The sequence below is a fragment of the Rutidosis leptorrhynchoides genome, chromosome 4, assembly GCF_046630445.1.
Source record: "Rutidosis leptorrhynchoides isolate AG116_Rl617_1_P2 chromosome 4, CSIRO_AGI_Rlap_v1, whole genome shotgun sequence".
In the NCBI taxonomy this organism is placed as follows: domain Eukaryota; kingdom Viridiplantae; phylum Streptophyta; class Magnoliopsida; order Asterales; family Asteraceae; genus Rutidosis; species Rutidosis leptorrhynchoides.
This window is the reverse complement of record NC_092336.1, coordinates 433,072,567-433,089,243: the sequence shown is the minus strand read 5'-3', so window position 1 is coordinate 433,089,243 and position 16,677 is coordinate 433,072,567. Positions and strand designations below refer to the sequence as shown.

General features: G+C 34.0%; 2 protein-coding genes across 2 annotated transcripts; both read left to right on the top strand.

Moving 5' to 3' along the window:
• The first annotated feature begins 11,179 nt into the window (after positions 1–11,179).
• LOC139842098 (uncharacterized mitochondrial protein AtMg01250-like) lies at positions 11,180–12,255 on the top strand. Its single transcript, XM_071832274.1, has 2 exons — positions 11,180–11,660; positions 12,161–12,255. The coding sequence occupies exons 1-2, from the start codon at positions 11,180–11,182 to the stop codon at positions 12,253–12,255; spliced, it is 576 nt and encodes a 191-aa protein (XP_071688375.1).
• A 51-nt stretch (positions 12,256–12,306) lies between these two features.
• Positions 12,307–13,068, top strand: LOC139842097 (uncharacterized). Its single transcript, XM_071832273.1, has one exon. The coding sequence runs from the start codon at positions 12,307–12,309 to the stop codon at positions 13,066–13,068; it is 762 nt and encodes a 253-aa protein (XP_071688374.1).
• Positions 13,069–16,677: the final 3,609 nt, after the last annotated feature.

Sequence of the window (16,677 nt, the reverse complement as noted above, 5' to 3'; positions counted from 1 at the left end):
GCCTCTATTGCATAGACAGTGTATAGATAAATTCATATCTTAGCGTATCTGTTATTGTTACCTTTGCCTGACAGCTTCCGTAGATTCCTTCGTAACTTATGGGATTTTAGTATTATATATGCATATGTAAATTATGTATTGCAGGGTACTAATCTACATCATATAATCTATTTCTTATCGAAAATCCTTCATATGATCGTACGAGATGAATCCCTCAACCAGTTCGAATTCCTCGGATTCCGACAGCTATTCCGATATGAAGTTTCACCTAAGCTCCGAAAGCAGTGTCACCAAAATGAATCAACCAATCATCCATCCCCAATTCATCTGATGAGTTCGTAGTCGACTTAATCAATGGAGATGCGAAGAAGGCGATCTTTTTCACCAACTGAATTTATCTCTTGGCGATGAACCTGAAGCACTTACCGGCGAACCTATCCGAAACACCATTTTCTCTCTCATTTCTAGGGTATCTCGACACGATTATATTCTATCCACAATTCTAAACCTTATTCATCCGCTCGTCCGAACCGCCAATCACCCAGGTGTAGTAGAAGAAGTCAACGAACTTCGTACCCGATTAATAAATTTGGAGAATATGGTTCAAAACTTACAAGCACCAGCAGCATCACCGGCACCAACAGTAAGATCAATATCAGTACCGGCAGCACCAGTACCACTAACAACAACATCCACATCACACGCCTCAACATCTCATTTTGTACCTCGAGCATAATCATCGTTCTACGAATCGTTCTACATCGTTTATCTTCATTCTACATGATGATTATATAATCTCTAATGTTTTAGAGTTTATGTACTCTAGTTGTAACCGTAAATCAAATGAGTTTAATATCATATTAACTCATTAAATCCATGATTACATCTAAAGAAAATATATATGTATATATATTTTCATAACGATTGTAATTAAAAAAAAAATTCTTTTGTACAAACTGTTAATGGTGAAAATATTTTAACGGGTAGGTAATACCCGAGAAATATTTAGATTTCACATTAATAAGTTACACTGTACATCCTTCAAATTCGATTCAACAGTTATTTACTATTCTACCTACATCCACAGATATACGAATTCGTTCATCGCAGAATAACCATTTTCATTCAATTTCATATATTGGATTTTTACCTATCAGAATCCAACAAGTGGCATAATGAAGAAAACATTGGACATAATAAAATTTGTTAGAAACAAATAAATTAACTATGAGAAAAATTTTGTTAAGAATCCACGCTAACTGTTTCCAGCTAACTGTTCCTAGCTAACTGATTACATTTTATTTATCGCAATTTATTTATCGTAATTTATATTCTCGCAATTTAATTTATCGTCATTTAATTTCTGTTATTTATTTTATGCACTTTAAATATCGGGACATGTATATAAGGTTTTGACATATCATATCGACGCATCTATATATATTATTTGGAATAACCATAGACACTCTATATGCAGTAATGATCGAGTTAGCTATACAGGGTTGAGGTTGATTCTATAATAATATATATACTTTGAGTTGTGATCGAGTCTGAGACATGTACATGGGTCACGATAAGTATTAACTAATTCGAATATTATAAATTAAACTATATATGAATTATTGGACTGTTAACTGTGGACTATCGACTGTGGACTAATAACATTGGATAATTAAAATGAATTAAAATATTGATTATAACATATGAAACTAAACATTTCTTCAAGTTTGCCACTTAATTTCATCTTAAACCTCATTGGTATTTGGACGGTTACAATCTGCGTTCAAACCTTTCATAATTCTTGAAAACACCTCAATCGAGAGGATGAACCAACTGCATCTCATCTACGGAAGAAAAGATTTATGCATATAGTTATGCACCTGAAAAACTCTTGGAACCTGAGTAAAGGTTTAACACGTATCTGTGCTAGCTCCTTTGGCATTGTTATTACAGAAAATAACATTGCAATTCTTTTTCACAATAGTCAGTTTTGTCACAGCTCCAGCAAGTCAACTTCGACTTTTCGTTCAAAAAAATCTTATTATAACCTTGATATATATGCGTGCTCTTTTATTGTTACCGGAAAACCTTTTATATTCCCCCATATTACCAGCAGATGTACAATCAACCTCGTTGCTCCTTGGTTTAAATCTCTCTGAAAAATCACTATATTTATCTATTGAAGTCTTCTCATGAACTCATCGGCATCTTGTAACGATAATTACCATACCAAATACCGGGAGGCATCAATCGATAATCTCGAATTCCTCAGCTATATATATATATATATATATATATATATTCTATCTCCTGGATTTACAAAACTTCAATTCTGAATTTCTGAAAAGCGCTTTAGTCTATGAATCAGTTTTCTGAGTTTTGAAAAAGCTGATGAAATCTTTAGCGAATACCTTGCTCCTTAATCTAAATCCTTGCAGATGAATTTCTTCATCATCTTCTGATCTTAAATATTTTAAATTCTAAAGATATCATCGTATCTTTTGTTATAAATATCTTAGATATTTCTGAAGATACCTTCATAAATATCTTTATTCGAAATTATCTATCTCTTCGTGCTATCCATGTTACGTCATAAAGGAAACTATCTTAGTTTCTAAATTTCTTTAAAATTCGAGTTTGAATTATGAATAGTTTCTGGAGAAGTGTTGGGAATTGAAGCATGAGTTAGTATAATATAATGACGTCAGGCCAATGTGGTTATATTACAGTAAGTCATGCTAAATTTCTAATGGAACGTGATGATGGTTCACAGATCTTACCCTCATCATGTGCCATGATACATAACTCTTTCATTCTACTTAACCTCTAAACATATCAAGAGATTATTTTCTTGATAGTTCTATCCTTACCGTGATTCCAGCAGTTTGCTAATTAATCATGATATTACAATCTTCTTTCTGATTAGAAGATTTCCTTAAATTCCTTGAATTCCGGAAATCCGCCATGACTACGTCAAAAGTTCAGACGAAACTTTTCACTCTTTTGTGATAGCTTTACGCGTACGCTTCACATGATCGAATCGTTTTATCTATATTAATCAATAATGATAAAGCTCTAACTCATATTCATCATAAAAACATTTTTATCGTTAGCCATGACGACCTCACTCAAATTTCGGGGCGAAATTTCTTTAACGGGTAGGTACTGTAGTGACCCGGAAAATTTCGACTAATTTTAAATCAAACTCTCGATACGATATTGTATTTTCAACACGATTAGCAAAGGCTGTTAGGTTGGATCTCAAAAATTTTGAACTGTTTCATATATTCAATTGACCTTCGACCATTCCCAACGGTTCACGAACAACTATTTGTAAATAGTTACATATATATATATATATATATATATATATATATATATATATATATATATTACTTGTAAATATATAATATTATATTTAGTTGTTTCAAAGAATATAATTAATATATTTATTTACTTAAACTTGTTAATTAAGATTTGATATATATATATATATATATATATATATATATATATATATATATATATATATATATATATATATATATATATATATATATATATATATATATATATATATAATGTGTATATTGAAAATGAATGATTTCGAGCCTAATTAGTAAACGTCAGTAACATTCGGTTGACGTTTCGTTAGTTTTAGTATAGATATATTACATGTTCATGAAGGACTAAAATAAAAGTTGAACTGCAAATCGATTACGAAGATGTTAGATTTTTTAAAAATATTTTTACCTTTTTAAGTTTAAATATTAGTACTCCGTACATATAAATTGGAACAGAAAATAAATAATTATCGAACCTTTTTGATCAGGTTTCAAACAGTTAATGAGTGAAATAATTAAATATATTTAATCTAAAAATTTGGGATTTTTAGGAACACTTTTATACGTTAGCTGTTTAGCAATGGACATGATATAACCATCCGGGATGAACTGTCGGTGGAATAGTGGAATAGTGAACCCGGCTGCTATCCTGTGCTACTTTAATTATTGTCATTATTGACAGTGTTTTTGTTTCATTATATTCCACCATTCTATCTTATATATATATATAATATATAAAGATACACCCATACTACAACTCAAATCACCACATACATATTGAAACATTCATCTTCTTTCTCTCTTATGTACGTCCAGGAGTATCATGAGCCACGGACACCATCACCGAACCATGAACCATCAAACCATCAACTTTCTATCACTGCTTTCGGTTCACTATGAAAAATCACAAACATCGACCATATTCATAAGTCACCATTAAACCACCTCACACATCTAAACTCATTTAAGGACCATCAAATCTTTTATATGAATACGAACGCACACTTTGATCATAAAAACACCTTCATCATCTTACAACCAAGGACCCATTTAATCATCCAATCAAAACCCAACCGTTACCACCTTTGCATACCATAATCAAACATTTGATATTCATTTGAAATCCACTGTTTTCATTTCTTGTTCATGGTTGCTATTAACCAAGACCACCAAGATCACCAACTATCGAGCCACCACCACCTCCGGCAACCATATCAACCACAACCACCAACATATCATCATTACACGACTATATCCTGTTTTCTATTTTGATCGAGAACTTCACAAACCGCCACCACGTAAAATGCTACTTGCTGCTGCTATTCTATTACGATTTACAACTCAAAACACCACAACAGTTTATGCAATTGTTGCTATATTTTTTCTGCTGTAAACCGACGGTATACATCACTCACTCTCCCTTCCTTTCTTCTGTTTTCAATCAATAACCACTCAACCCATTTTCTCACTTGCTTTTCTTCTTGTGAACCCTGAACACCATAGTAACCACCATAACAACCGCCATCATCAAATATTGACCATCACCCTCACAACACCCTACAATCGAGGACCACCTACCACAACGACCACCGTTACAGTTGCTACTGCAGCTTCACATTTCTGTCTTTATCCCATCTCCGGTAATATACGCCATAAAGATGAACGTAATGATCATGATAATGACAAGAGGAAATGACGATGATAAAGATTGCATTTTTTTTTCTTTTCCAGCTGGTACCTTTCTGGTGCAATATTGATAATGGAATATGATGTGGGATTCATGATGGGGATGTGAATTGAATTCCAAATCCAACAAATTTGGTGAAACAGTTTCCATATTCTATTTACAGAATTTGAATAGGGCCACTGATTGGGCCGAGGGTCAATTTACATTTCCTGTTGGGCCGAATGAATTTGGTGTGGATTAATACAATCCTGGACTAACAAACTTTGGGCCGTGTATTGTTTTGTTGTTTGTGCCGAGATGTTAATAAGTGTGGTGCTGATACAAGTAATTGATGATGATTACGAGTACTTGATATACATGATACACATGGGGATGATGATAGATGATATAGTTATGATATGATGAAAATGATTATATAGCTTGTTACATACTAAATATTTAGTCGTGAGAATTAAAACCGAAAGAAATAGATGGTTCTATGGTTAAGGTGGTTATGTGTTTGAGCGGGTGGTCGCGGGTTCGAGCCCGGGCAGGGACTTTCCTTATTTTTTTTTGCTGATTTCTTATAAAGGTAGCAATTTAATTATTATTTTTACTATTATTATTATTGTCATCTTTATTATTATTATTATTATTATTATTATTATTATTATTATTATTATTATTATTATTATTATTATTATTATTATTATTATTATTATTATTATTATTATTATCATTATTATGATTATTATTATTGTTATTATTAATGTTACTAGTATTATAGTGATTAGTATTATTATTACTACTAATAAAAGTATTAGGTAAATGATTATTATCATAACTATAATTACAATTATGATTATTATTATTTTTATTATTGTTATTACTAATATTGTTATCACTACTAGTATTATTATTATTATTATTATTAAACAAAAGTGTCATTATTAACAATATCATTATTATTATTAATATTATCATTTTTAATAAGGTTATTATTATTATTATTATTATTATTATTATTATTATTATTAGTAAATCATTAATATCATAACTATCATAAATAGTAAAATTAATATTTTTACAAGTATTATTATTAATATCATTGTTATTATAACTAATAGAGTTATTATCAACATAAGTATATTATTAAAGTTATTATTATTATGTTTACTAATATTAACTTAGTATAATTAGAACTACTGTTTTGATAAACAAATGAAATACATAAATATATACACTTAACACATATAACATAACAAAATTTATTATTTTTATATACAAAATGAACATATAAAACATATATATATATATTATTAACATAAAAATGACATAACTAATACATATATATATATATATATATATATATATATATATATATATATATATATATATATATATATATATATATATATATATATATATGTGTGTGTGTGTGTGTGTGTGTGTGTGTGTGTGTGTTCAATTACAACCATGAATATTAATACATATACAAATGATATAGGTTCGTGAATCCGAGGCCAACCCTGCATTGTTCAATATAGTCATATGTATTTTTACTACAAAATACATTAGGTGAGTTCATTTGATTCCCTTTTACTCTTTACATTTTTGGGACTGAGAATACATGCGCTACTTTTACAACTGCTTTATTAAATGCTTTTGAAATACATTTTGAACTGCGAATACATGAAATGATTTTATAAATGTTTGACGAGATAGACACAAGCAAAATATTCCTCGAATGAATTATGTGAACGTGATAATTGCCACCATTGAATTATGTGGAAGTAATAATTGCCACAATTGATATGAATATTTTTCCCCTGATTATTATTGCTTGGTAACCTAAGAATTAGGGAACATCACTAATTTTGAGAATTAGTGCACGCCTAATTGACACGAATCCTAAAGGTAGCTACCGGGTTTAACACCCCCACCCAGAATGTTCACTAGACGGAAGAGCTAGTGGGCGTGGTGTTTAGTACTTCGAAGTTTATATGATTATTATACAGATGAGATGTTCTGTTTTGGGGATATTATTGATGCGCATTATATGTTAAGGTCGGTTACCAAGCCAAGCTATGAAAGCAATGAAAAGTGAATGTTATGTATCGAGAGAATGATTTTATACACAGGTTATGTGTATGTTATTTTTGTGCACGAGATATGTGTACGGTTACTAAGATTTATGAAAGATGATTTCGTACACGAGAAATGTGTACTGTATTTAAAAGATATCGCATGTACATTACAGGTGGGTATAGGATTCGGGCCCATTTGTACCATACAGCATTTAAATCTTGTGGTCTATCAAAATGATGAATTTTATTGTTTTATGATAAACTTATGAACTCACCAACTTTTTGGTTGACACTTGAAAGCATGTTTATTCTCAGGTATGAAAGAAACCTTCCGCTGTGCATTTGCTCATTTTAAAGACATTATTTGGAGTCGATCATCGCAATGGGACCAGATGTTGGTGACTTCGTCCAGATGGATTAGGACGGGGTATGACACTATGTAAGGCTGAAGGGTTAACTAATTGTGATATCAAGTACATTGGTGGTCTGGAGATGATGTTTGTCTTTTATTCATGTGTTGAAGCTGAAAGATTATTGGCTAATCGTGATCATGCAATATACAAATGGTGTTGCTCAGTCCAGTTATTAGGGGCATCTCCATGGTTTACTAAACGTCTAGCATGGATCAATATCAAGGGTGTTCCGGTTACTGGTTGGAACGCATACACGTTCAAATCCATTGCTGAATTTTGGGGGCAAGTTCTTGATATGGATAATTGTAAAATTACACAAAGCAATCACAATTTAACTTATGGAAGTGTTCTTATCCTTACTAGCGATAGGAAAAACATTGAAGGGAAAGTTTCTATCTCGATGGGTAACAGTGTTATTCATGCCTTTGTCATTGAAGATCACTTAAACACCATTAATATGGACACCTATTGTCACGAGTCTGATGAAGAATCATATAAATCTGATGAAGAGGATGATGGTCGTAATGCGTTCGTTGATGATACATATGATAATGAAGAAGATGATGATGATATTAGCAAATTTCTATTCGATATGGATGACGATCAACAATTCAGTGTTGATAGAAATTCTCAGACTTATAACCCTGGTGATCGGTGCTCGCATGAATGTGGTCGGAGAAACCCTGGCAATCCCAGTATTGGAGATGAAGGGTCGGGTTGCTTTGGGTCTAGTAATCATTCCCAAGAAAATAATAATGATGATGTCATGCACGAGAGTAACAGTTACTATTCCAACAACCCTATTTCCAATCCCAATAATAATAACTCCTTTTATTCCCAGAACCCTAGCCCAACCTACAAAACAAATATCCACGTGGCCCCTGAACCCTCCCCGACTCCTAAAATTCTCAAACGTGACTCTTCTCCTGTTACTACCCCAACCCAACCCAACATATTGAGCCCAACTAAAGTCCCACCTTCCCAATCCATTCCTGTTGTAACCCCTTCTAAATCCAAACCCGTGAGTCCATCTGAGCCCAATCTTTCAAACTCTCATTCTCCAAGACCATCTCGTTCAACTACCCAATCCACTCATGTTGCAACCCCCTCTATATCCAAACCTGTGAGCCCATCTAAGCCCAATTTTTCAAACTCTCCATCTCCAATCCCATCTCGTTCTAACCATGTAACTTCACCCACCCTTTCTAATTCGTGTAACCAACCCAGCATCACACATTCTATTCCACCAACCTCAACCAACCTACATTTGAGCCCTTTCAATCCATCGCTCCACAACCCAAATGCCCAAAATGTTAATCCATCATCATGTAGCCCAAAACCTAGACTAAATTCTGCCGAATCTACTCGTTTTCAGTCGAACACCTCACCTCACCTTGCTAGCCCTAATCGTATATCAAACCCCGTAGTTTCAAATCAACCTCAAAACCTCCCTAACCAGAATCTTAACCCGATGAAATCTACCAGAAAAAGAAAACCACCAGGTGCACCCAAACCCTCCAAATCCAATCCACATTCAAAGAAACCCACCTCTAAAAAGGATTGTTGCTGATCTAACATTAGGCGATGGAAATTAAGCTCCCGTATGATGAATATCAAAAATATTACTCGCAATATTAACACTAAAGATCAGCCTTTAAGATCCAAGTGTTCTTCCTGTGTCTGCAATTCATCAAAGTCCTCATCCATGAATACAAGCAGAAGTGAAAATGATCCATCTTATGGCTCAATTCATACTGATGGGATTCGTGATTATGGGACCAAATTGGGTTTGAAATGGAAGGCACGTCCTTCTAATTAGTAAGTACATTTCCTTCGTTCATATACACTCTTATCATGAAGTTTCTGTCCTTCAATATTAGTGGTTTTTATTTGGGTTCTAAAGAAGATAAGATTGGGTGGTTTAAGAAACTTATTTCGAAGGAGAAGCCTGATGTCGTTACCCTTCAAGAAACAAAATTAGGGTTAATTAATGATCAGTGGGTCTGTTCAATATGGGGTTCTTTAGAGTGTGAATTTGTTCTGAAAGAAAATATAGGAAAGGCTGGCGGTCAATTGCTTATTTAGGACACAAACGTTTTTGGGGCTATTAATGTGATCGAATCAGATTGTGTTATTGGAGTTCGTGGCATATGGAAAAAAACAGGTGCAAAGTTAAATATTGTGAATGTGTTTGGCCCGCATGATGATGTTAAGAAACAAGCTCTTTGGGATTTCCTACCTTGTTTAATCCGTAATGGCAGTGTTGATGAAGCATGGTTATTTTGTGGAAATTTTAATGAAGTACGCGAAGAGTCAGAAAGATTTAATTGTGAATTTGTAGAATATAGAGCAAAACGGTTCAATGATTTCATAACCAAAAATGGTTTGATTGACTTTCCGTTGGGTGGAAGATGCTACACTAGAGTAAGCGACGACGGGATGAAGTTTAGTAAGCTTGACAGATTCCTTGCCTATGATTTTTTATGTAACAATTGGGGTAATGTTACCGCTGTTGCTCTTGATAGAGAACGATCCGACCATTGCCCGATAACTTTGAAAGACGATGATAAAAATTTTGGTCCTAAACCGTTCAAGGTTTTTGATACATGGTTTGATGATGAGGATATTGTGGAAATAATAAGTGAGGCATGGGCCTCCGAGGTACCTGACACAAACCGAAAAGATTGTATTTTCAGGAAGAAATTGAAAATGGTCAAAGATGCACTACGACAATGGAGCAACAATAAATATGGTAAACTGGATGGCGAAATTGTAATTTTAAAAAGCACGGCCATAACTCTTGAGCTAAAAGTGGAATCCGGTTTGCTTGATGAAAATGAAAGGAAAGAATGGAAAGATACGCGTAAGTTGTGGATGGAGAAGGAAAGGGTCAGAACTGAAATGCTTAAACAAAAGGCACGTATTCGTTGGGCACTCAAAGTTGATGAGAATTCGAAGTTCTTCCACTCGATCACCAAAAGAAAGAATAACAAGTCTAATATTAGAGGCTTAAATATCGGTGGTACTTGGAATGATAACCCTTCGGATATTAAAACGGAAATTTTCAATCACTTTAAAAAAAGATTCGAAGAAGTGATTGTTGAGAGGAAAAGTCAAGAAGATTTGCAGTACCCTTCGTTGTCTGATGGTGATGCTTCAGCTTTGGAAAGTCAATTTGTGGAAAAGGAAATTCACGATGCAATTCTTGAATGTGGTAGTACGAAAGCATCGGGACCGGATGGTTTCAATATGCGATTCTTTAAGAAATTTTGGGATGTCATCAAACCCGAACTCATCTCGGCTATTACATGGTTTTGGGATAATGGTGAGTTCTCGAAAGATTGTAATGCATCCTTTATTACTTTAATCCCAAAGAAGAATAATCCATTAAGTCTTGGTGATTTTCGCCCAATTAGTCTTATCGGGAGCTATTACAAAATTATATCAAAAATCCTCTCGAATCGTTTAAAGAAAGTAATTCCTACACTTGTGGGCCCGAAATAAAGTGCTTTCATCAAGGGTCGTTTCATTCTTGATGGTGCGTTAATTGTTAACGAAAGTATTGATTTCCTAAAAAATACCAAGCAAAAAGGTCTAATATTTAAAGTTGATTTCGAGAAGGCCTTCGATTGTATTAATTGAGATTTTCTTCTTGAAGTTATGAAATGTATGGGATCCGGTGATAAGTGGAGAAAGTGGATCATCTCTTGTCTAAGCTCGGCTTCTATCTCTATTCTAGTCAACGGCTCCCCGACCAAAGAATTCTCATTAGGTCGAGGCATACGACAAGGCGATCCTCTATCACCTTTCTTGGTTATTCTTGCTTCCGAGGGTTTAAATATACTCACCAAAGCCGCAATTGATAGAGGCCTATTTAAGGGTGTTGAAATTGGAAATGATAAAGTGCTTTTATCGTATCTCCAATATGTGGATGACACCATCTTCTTTAGTGAATGGAGTCGCTCGAATGTGTATAGTCTTCAAAACTTGATCAAGTGCTTCGAACTCGCTTCCGGACTTAAAGTAAATTTCCATAAAAGTTGTCTTTATGGCATTGGTGTCAACTTTGATGAGGTTAATCACATGGCTAATAGAATCGGTTGCGTAGTAGGTACTCTCCCATTTACCTACCTTGGTTTGCCTATTGGGTGTAAGATTAATAAGTCAAAATATTGGAGTGTGGTAATCGAAAAACTTAAAGCAAGGCTCTCGGATTGGAAAATGCGAATGCTTTCTTTTGGAGGAAGAGTAACCCTTATTAAATCGATCCTTAATAGTCTTCCACTATACTATTTCTCGCTATTTCGTGCCCCCCCCCCCCCCCCCCCCCCCGTCCGTGTGTGTTGAAATTTCTTGAAAGTGTGAGGCGTAATTTTTTTTGGGGCGGGAAGGATTCGGACAACAAAATTTCTTGGGTAAAGCGGGATCGGGTCATGGAACCATACGGGTCGGGTGGGCTTAATATTAGGTCTTTAAAAAACAAAAACCTTGCGCTTTAATGCAAGTGGTGGTGGAGGTTCAAAACCAAAACTAACACACTTTGGCATAAAATTATTCCAAGTTTATATGTCGAAAATGGTGGTCTTGGGATGGGAAGTGATTCACCTCACTCGTCATCTCGCGGTATTTGGTATAATATTATCATGGCAGGTAACTCATTGGATGCGCTAGACATTCCTTTCAACAAATCTTTCAGGAAAGTGATAGGTGATGGTTCGGCTACTCGCTTTTGGGAAGATCATTAGATAGGTGAAGTCGAATTACAACAAGCATTCCCTAGGTTTTTTAGATTGGAGATGGCGAAGCATGTTCTCATCAAAGATAGAATCTGTTTAGCGACTCCTACCTTAACAGTCAACTGGGAATGGATGAGGGTACCCACTGGCCGAACAAAGGATGAACTCGACTGTCTGCTGCTGTTTCTCAATTCCTACAGGTTCGATCGTGACATCCCTGATAGTTGGATATGGTCAATGTCGAATAATGGCAGGTTCTCGGTGAAACAAATGACGAAGTTAATTAATGAAAAAACAATTGCGAGATTCGATGTGGTCCAAGAAACACTCCATAATTCTCTTGTTCCAAAAAAATTGGAGGTTTTTGTATGGAGAGCTTTGAAGAAACGTTTACCGGTTATGATTGAGCTTGATAAACGAGGAATTGACCTTCACTCGATTCGTTGTGCGTTATGTGATGATGACCTAGAATATGTGGAACATGCCTTGATCTTTTGTAAGCATTCCTTGGATGTTTGGAACCGTGTTTGCAGATGGTGGGGTATCGGCAATTTCCCCAACCTAAGCCTCAGTGAGATTCTTTGTGGCAATAATCCGTTTCATCCTTCGTGCCTTGGTAAACAAATTTGGCAAGAGGTGGAGTGGGTTTGCGCCTATTACATTTGGAAAAATCGCAACAACATAGTCTTTCGTGGTGCTTCATGGACGGCCCCAACTACTCTAAACGAAATTCAACTCAAATCATTCGAGTGGATTGCGACTAGAATTAAAGGGGTTAAAATCGATTGGCTTAGCAACCCTATCGTGTATTTGAACTTCTAAACTCGTGTAATAATCTTTGTAATACTTTGTTTGCCCTCTTTGCAAACATTACTCACGGTCTTGTTGTTTTGTGTTTTTGATGTTTTGTTGGTAGCTATGAGCATGTTCTAGCCCAACTATTTGTGTATTCTCCTGAGTATTAATATATTGCTTGCCTTTAAAAAAAAAATATATAAAATATATTAAAAAACTAAAAAGTCAACGAAAGTCAACATCCGAATTCTCTTCGAATCGCCGAGAACTCCTCAAAAACCACCTCCTGCAGAGTTCTCCCCGAGTCGCGAGTTTTACAACCTTGTCTACAAGACGACGAAGTGGAAGAAATTTGTGGCGAAACGCAGCAACCACAAGTGCAAATTCGCATGAGTCATAGAAGAAAAGAAAAGAAAAAGAACTTGCAAAAGAACCACAATTCTTTTGTAAATAAGTACATATAATGCTTTTTAGAGCCATACAAAATGCCGTCATACACAGACGAGTTAATTAGATTTTGCTAAATTATTATTTAAGTCATACACTCATACTTAATACTTTAATAATCTCATGTGTTCATATGTAATTTATAGTCTCATTAGCAATTAGGTCTAATAAATTGGCCGTCAACCACTCAGCCGAATTTCATAAACAAAACTTAAATTGGCAAAACAATCCATATGAGTCTTTTGAATCGTAGAAAGGATGGAGAAGAAATAAGGTTGGCCAATTCTCATCATTCATCTTCAAATTCTCATGATAATTTCAGGGGCATTTTAGTAAAAACCTTATGTTTACTTGCTATATATATATTGGCGATAATAAAAGCACAAGAGAAATTCATATATTGGTGCGTGTTATAATTTAGGAGTTTACGACTACCTTTAGTGACCTATTTCCAACTAATAATATGAATGAAGAAAGAAGATAGTATATTCTTATTGAAGAAAAATGGGTGTACATATCTTTTCATTTCAATCGGTATTTATAATACAATAATATACTGTACATGTTTGAATTATGAGGGTTAGGTGAAAACAATTGTCATCCATAATTGACTTTCTCACAACACTCCCCCTTGGATGACAATTTTATTAGAGAACAACTAGTACTGCCTCGTTAAAAACCTTACTAAAGAAAAACTTAGTGGGAAAAAACTTTAGTTAAGGGAAAAAGAGTGCAGCATAGAGTTGACTCCCCCTCAAGTAGACATTGTCGAGTTGACACATCTTTTGAACATGCCTCATGCCAATATTGTGAGTATGCATTCTGAGAATAACAGTTGGAAGTGCTTTGGTGAAAAGATCAACAGAGTTTTTGCTGGATTGAACATATCTCTTTTCAATTTTGTTGTCCTTAATGAGATCTTGAGTGTATGAGAAGAATTTAGGAGGTATGTGTTTTGTTCGGTCACTTTTGATATACCCTTCTTTCATCTGTGATATGCAATCTGCATTATCTTCATAGACAATTGTTTGACTTTTATTGCGTTCTAGTCCACAATAATCAGTAATGAGTTGCGTCATTGATCTCAACCAAAAACATTCCCGAGTAGCTTCATGTAATGCAATCACTTCGGCATGATTTGATGATGTTGCAAAAAGTGTTTGTTTTTGAGAACGCCATGATATTGCAGTACCTCCATTTAGGAATACACATCCAGTTTGAGATTTAACTTTATGAGGATCACATAACCTGCATCTACATAACCAACCAAATCTTGTTTTGAATCGTTAGAATAAAACAATCATAAATCAGTAGCTCCTTGAAGGTATCAAATTATGTGTTTGATCCCATTCCAGTGTCTTTTTGTAGGAGCTGAGCTGAACCTTGTCAATAAATTAACTGCAATAGAAATGTTAGTTCTTGTACAATTTGTAAGATACATAAGAGCCCCAATTGCACTAAGATATGGAACTCCTGATCCAAGAAGATATTCATGATCTATACGGGGATGAAATGGATCAGTGTTAATATTGAGTGATCTAATAACCATAGGAGTACTTAATGGTTTTGTCTTGCCCATATTAAAATGTTTTAAAATGTTTTCGGTATAATATGTAAAAGTAAGTAATTAGGCATATGCTCAATATGTAAATCAACGTAATACTTGATTTTTTATTTTCATTTCAAAATCTTTCTTTAGAAGTTGAATGGCTTCATAGATTTCTTAATTTAAGATAATTGGTATAAACAGCTACGATCACATATCCGAACATTGTTTTTATAAAACACACGTGCAAATAAGTTTATATGTATACCCTTTTCTTATCAAGTAGTCATTTAATCGGTTATACCACATACGTCCCGATTGTATAAACCCATATAAAAATCTTTGTGATTTAATGGAATACATTCCCTTGGGTTTTGCATTAGATGCTTAAGATACCTTAAACCCTTCAGGTATATTCATGCATATCACTATCAAGTGATCCATACAGATTAGTAGTAACAACATCCATGAGATGCATTTAAGTAACTACCAGGTTGATTAAGTATCTAATAAGTAATTGTATCCATTACAGGAGGATAAGTTTTTCTCATAATTCATTTCTGGTCTTTGTGGGAATTCTTGAGTTACAAGTCTAGTTTTGCCTTGTAACTTCATTTTCACATTTTCTTTTCGGATAAAAATTCATTTGTATCTCATACGTTTCACATCTTTAAAAGTGATAATGATTGATCCGAAAACTTTTCTTTTATTGAGCAATTTTAATTCAACTCGTATTGCTCATTTCCATTGAGCTCAATCATGTCTATTTTGATATTCAATGACAGATTTTGGTTCCAGCTCATCATCTTTATTCATGATGTCATTATATGAAAAATTCTCATCAATATTTATCATTCCATTTCGGTTCCATATTATTGCATAATTTATTGCAATTTATGTATTTACATTTATCAATATCCTCTGCAGAATAAGTATTGATTTATGATTCTTCTTGAACACTTTCTTTTACCTCATTATCAGCTGATTTTATTTTTCGAGGATTTTTATCATTTAAACCAAATGATCTCCCACGTTTCTGGCGTGGCACGGGCTCATGAGTGACATTATTGCCAGTTTTTGGAATTTCAATTATAGCCGAAGCATTTACTACTGGTATATATGATTTAGTCACTCCTTTTTGTATATGTAAATGCAAAGGATAATTTATTTGCAAGTTCTTGCATATCCATTATTTTTGAACTTTTGTCTCGCATTCTTTTGTGCGATGATCAAGATACATTAATTTATGTTCACACAATGAAACATCTTTTTCTTTATTTTTTTTTTCATTTCTCCCCCTAATTTAGAGAACAATGTTTCATTAAAGTGACAATCAGGAAAACGTGATGTAAAAACATCACCCGTCATGGGTTCAATATATCTTATAATTGAAGATGTTTCATATTCAATATATATATATATATCCCTATCCTCTTTTGAGGAGCCATTTTAGTGCGTTGTGGTTGTGCAACTAGAGCATACACTGCACAATTAAATGGGAAATATTTGGCTCTCAATCAAAATCAAGTTGTAGGGGAGAATATTTATGAGTTGCACTTTGTCTAATGTGAAATAATATCGCAGCATGTAAATTTGCATGTCTCCATATAAATTTTGAGAGTTCTGTACTCATTTTCAATAGT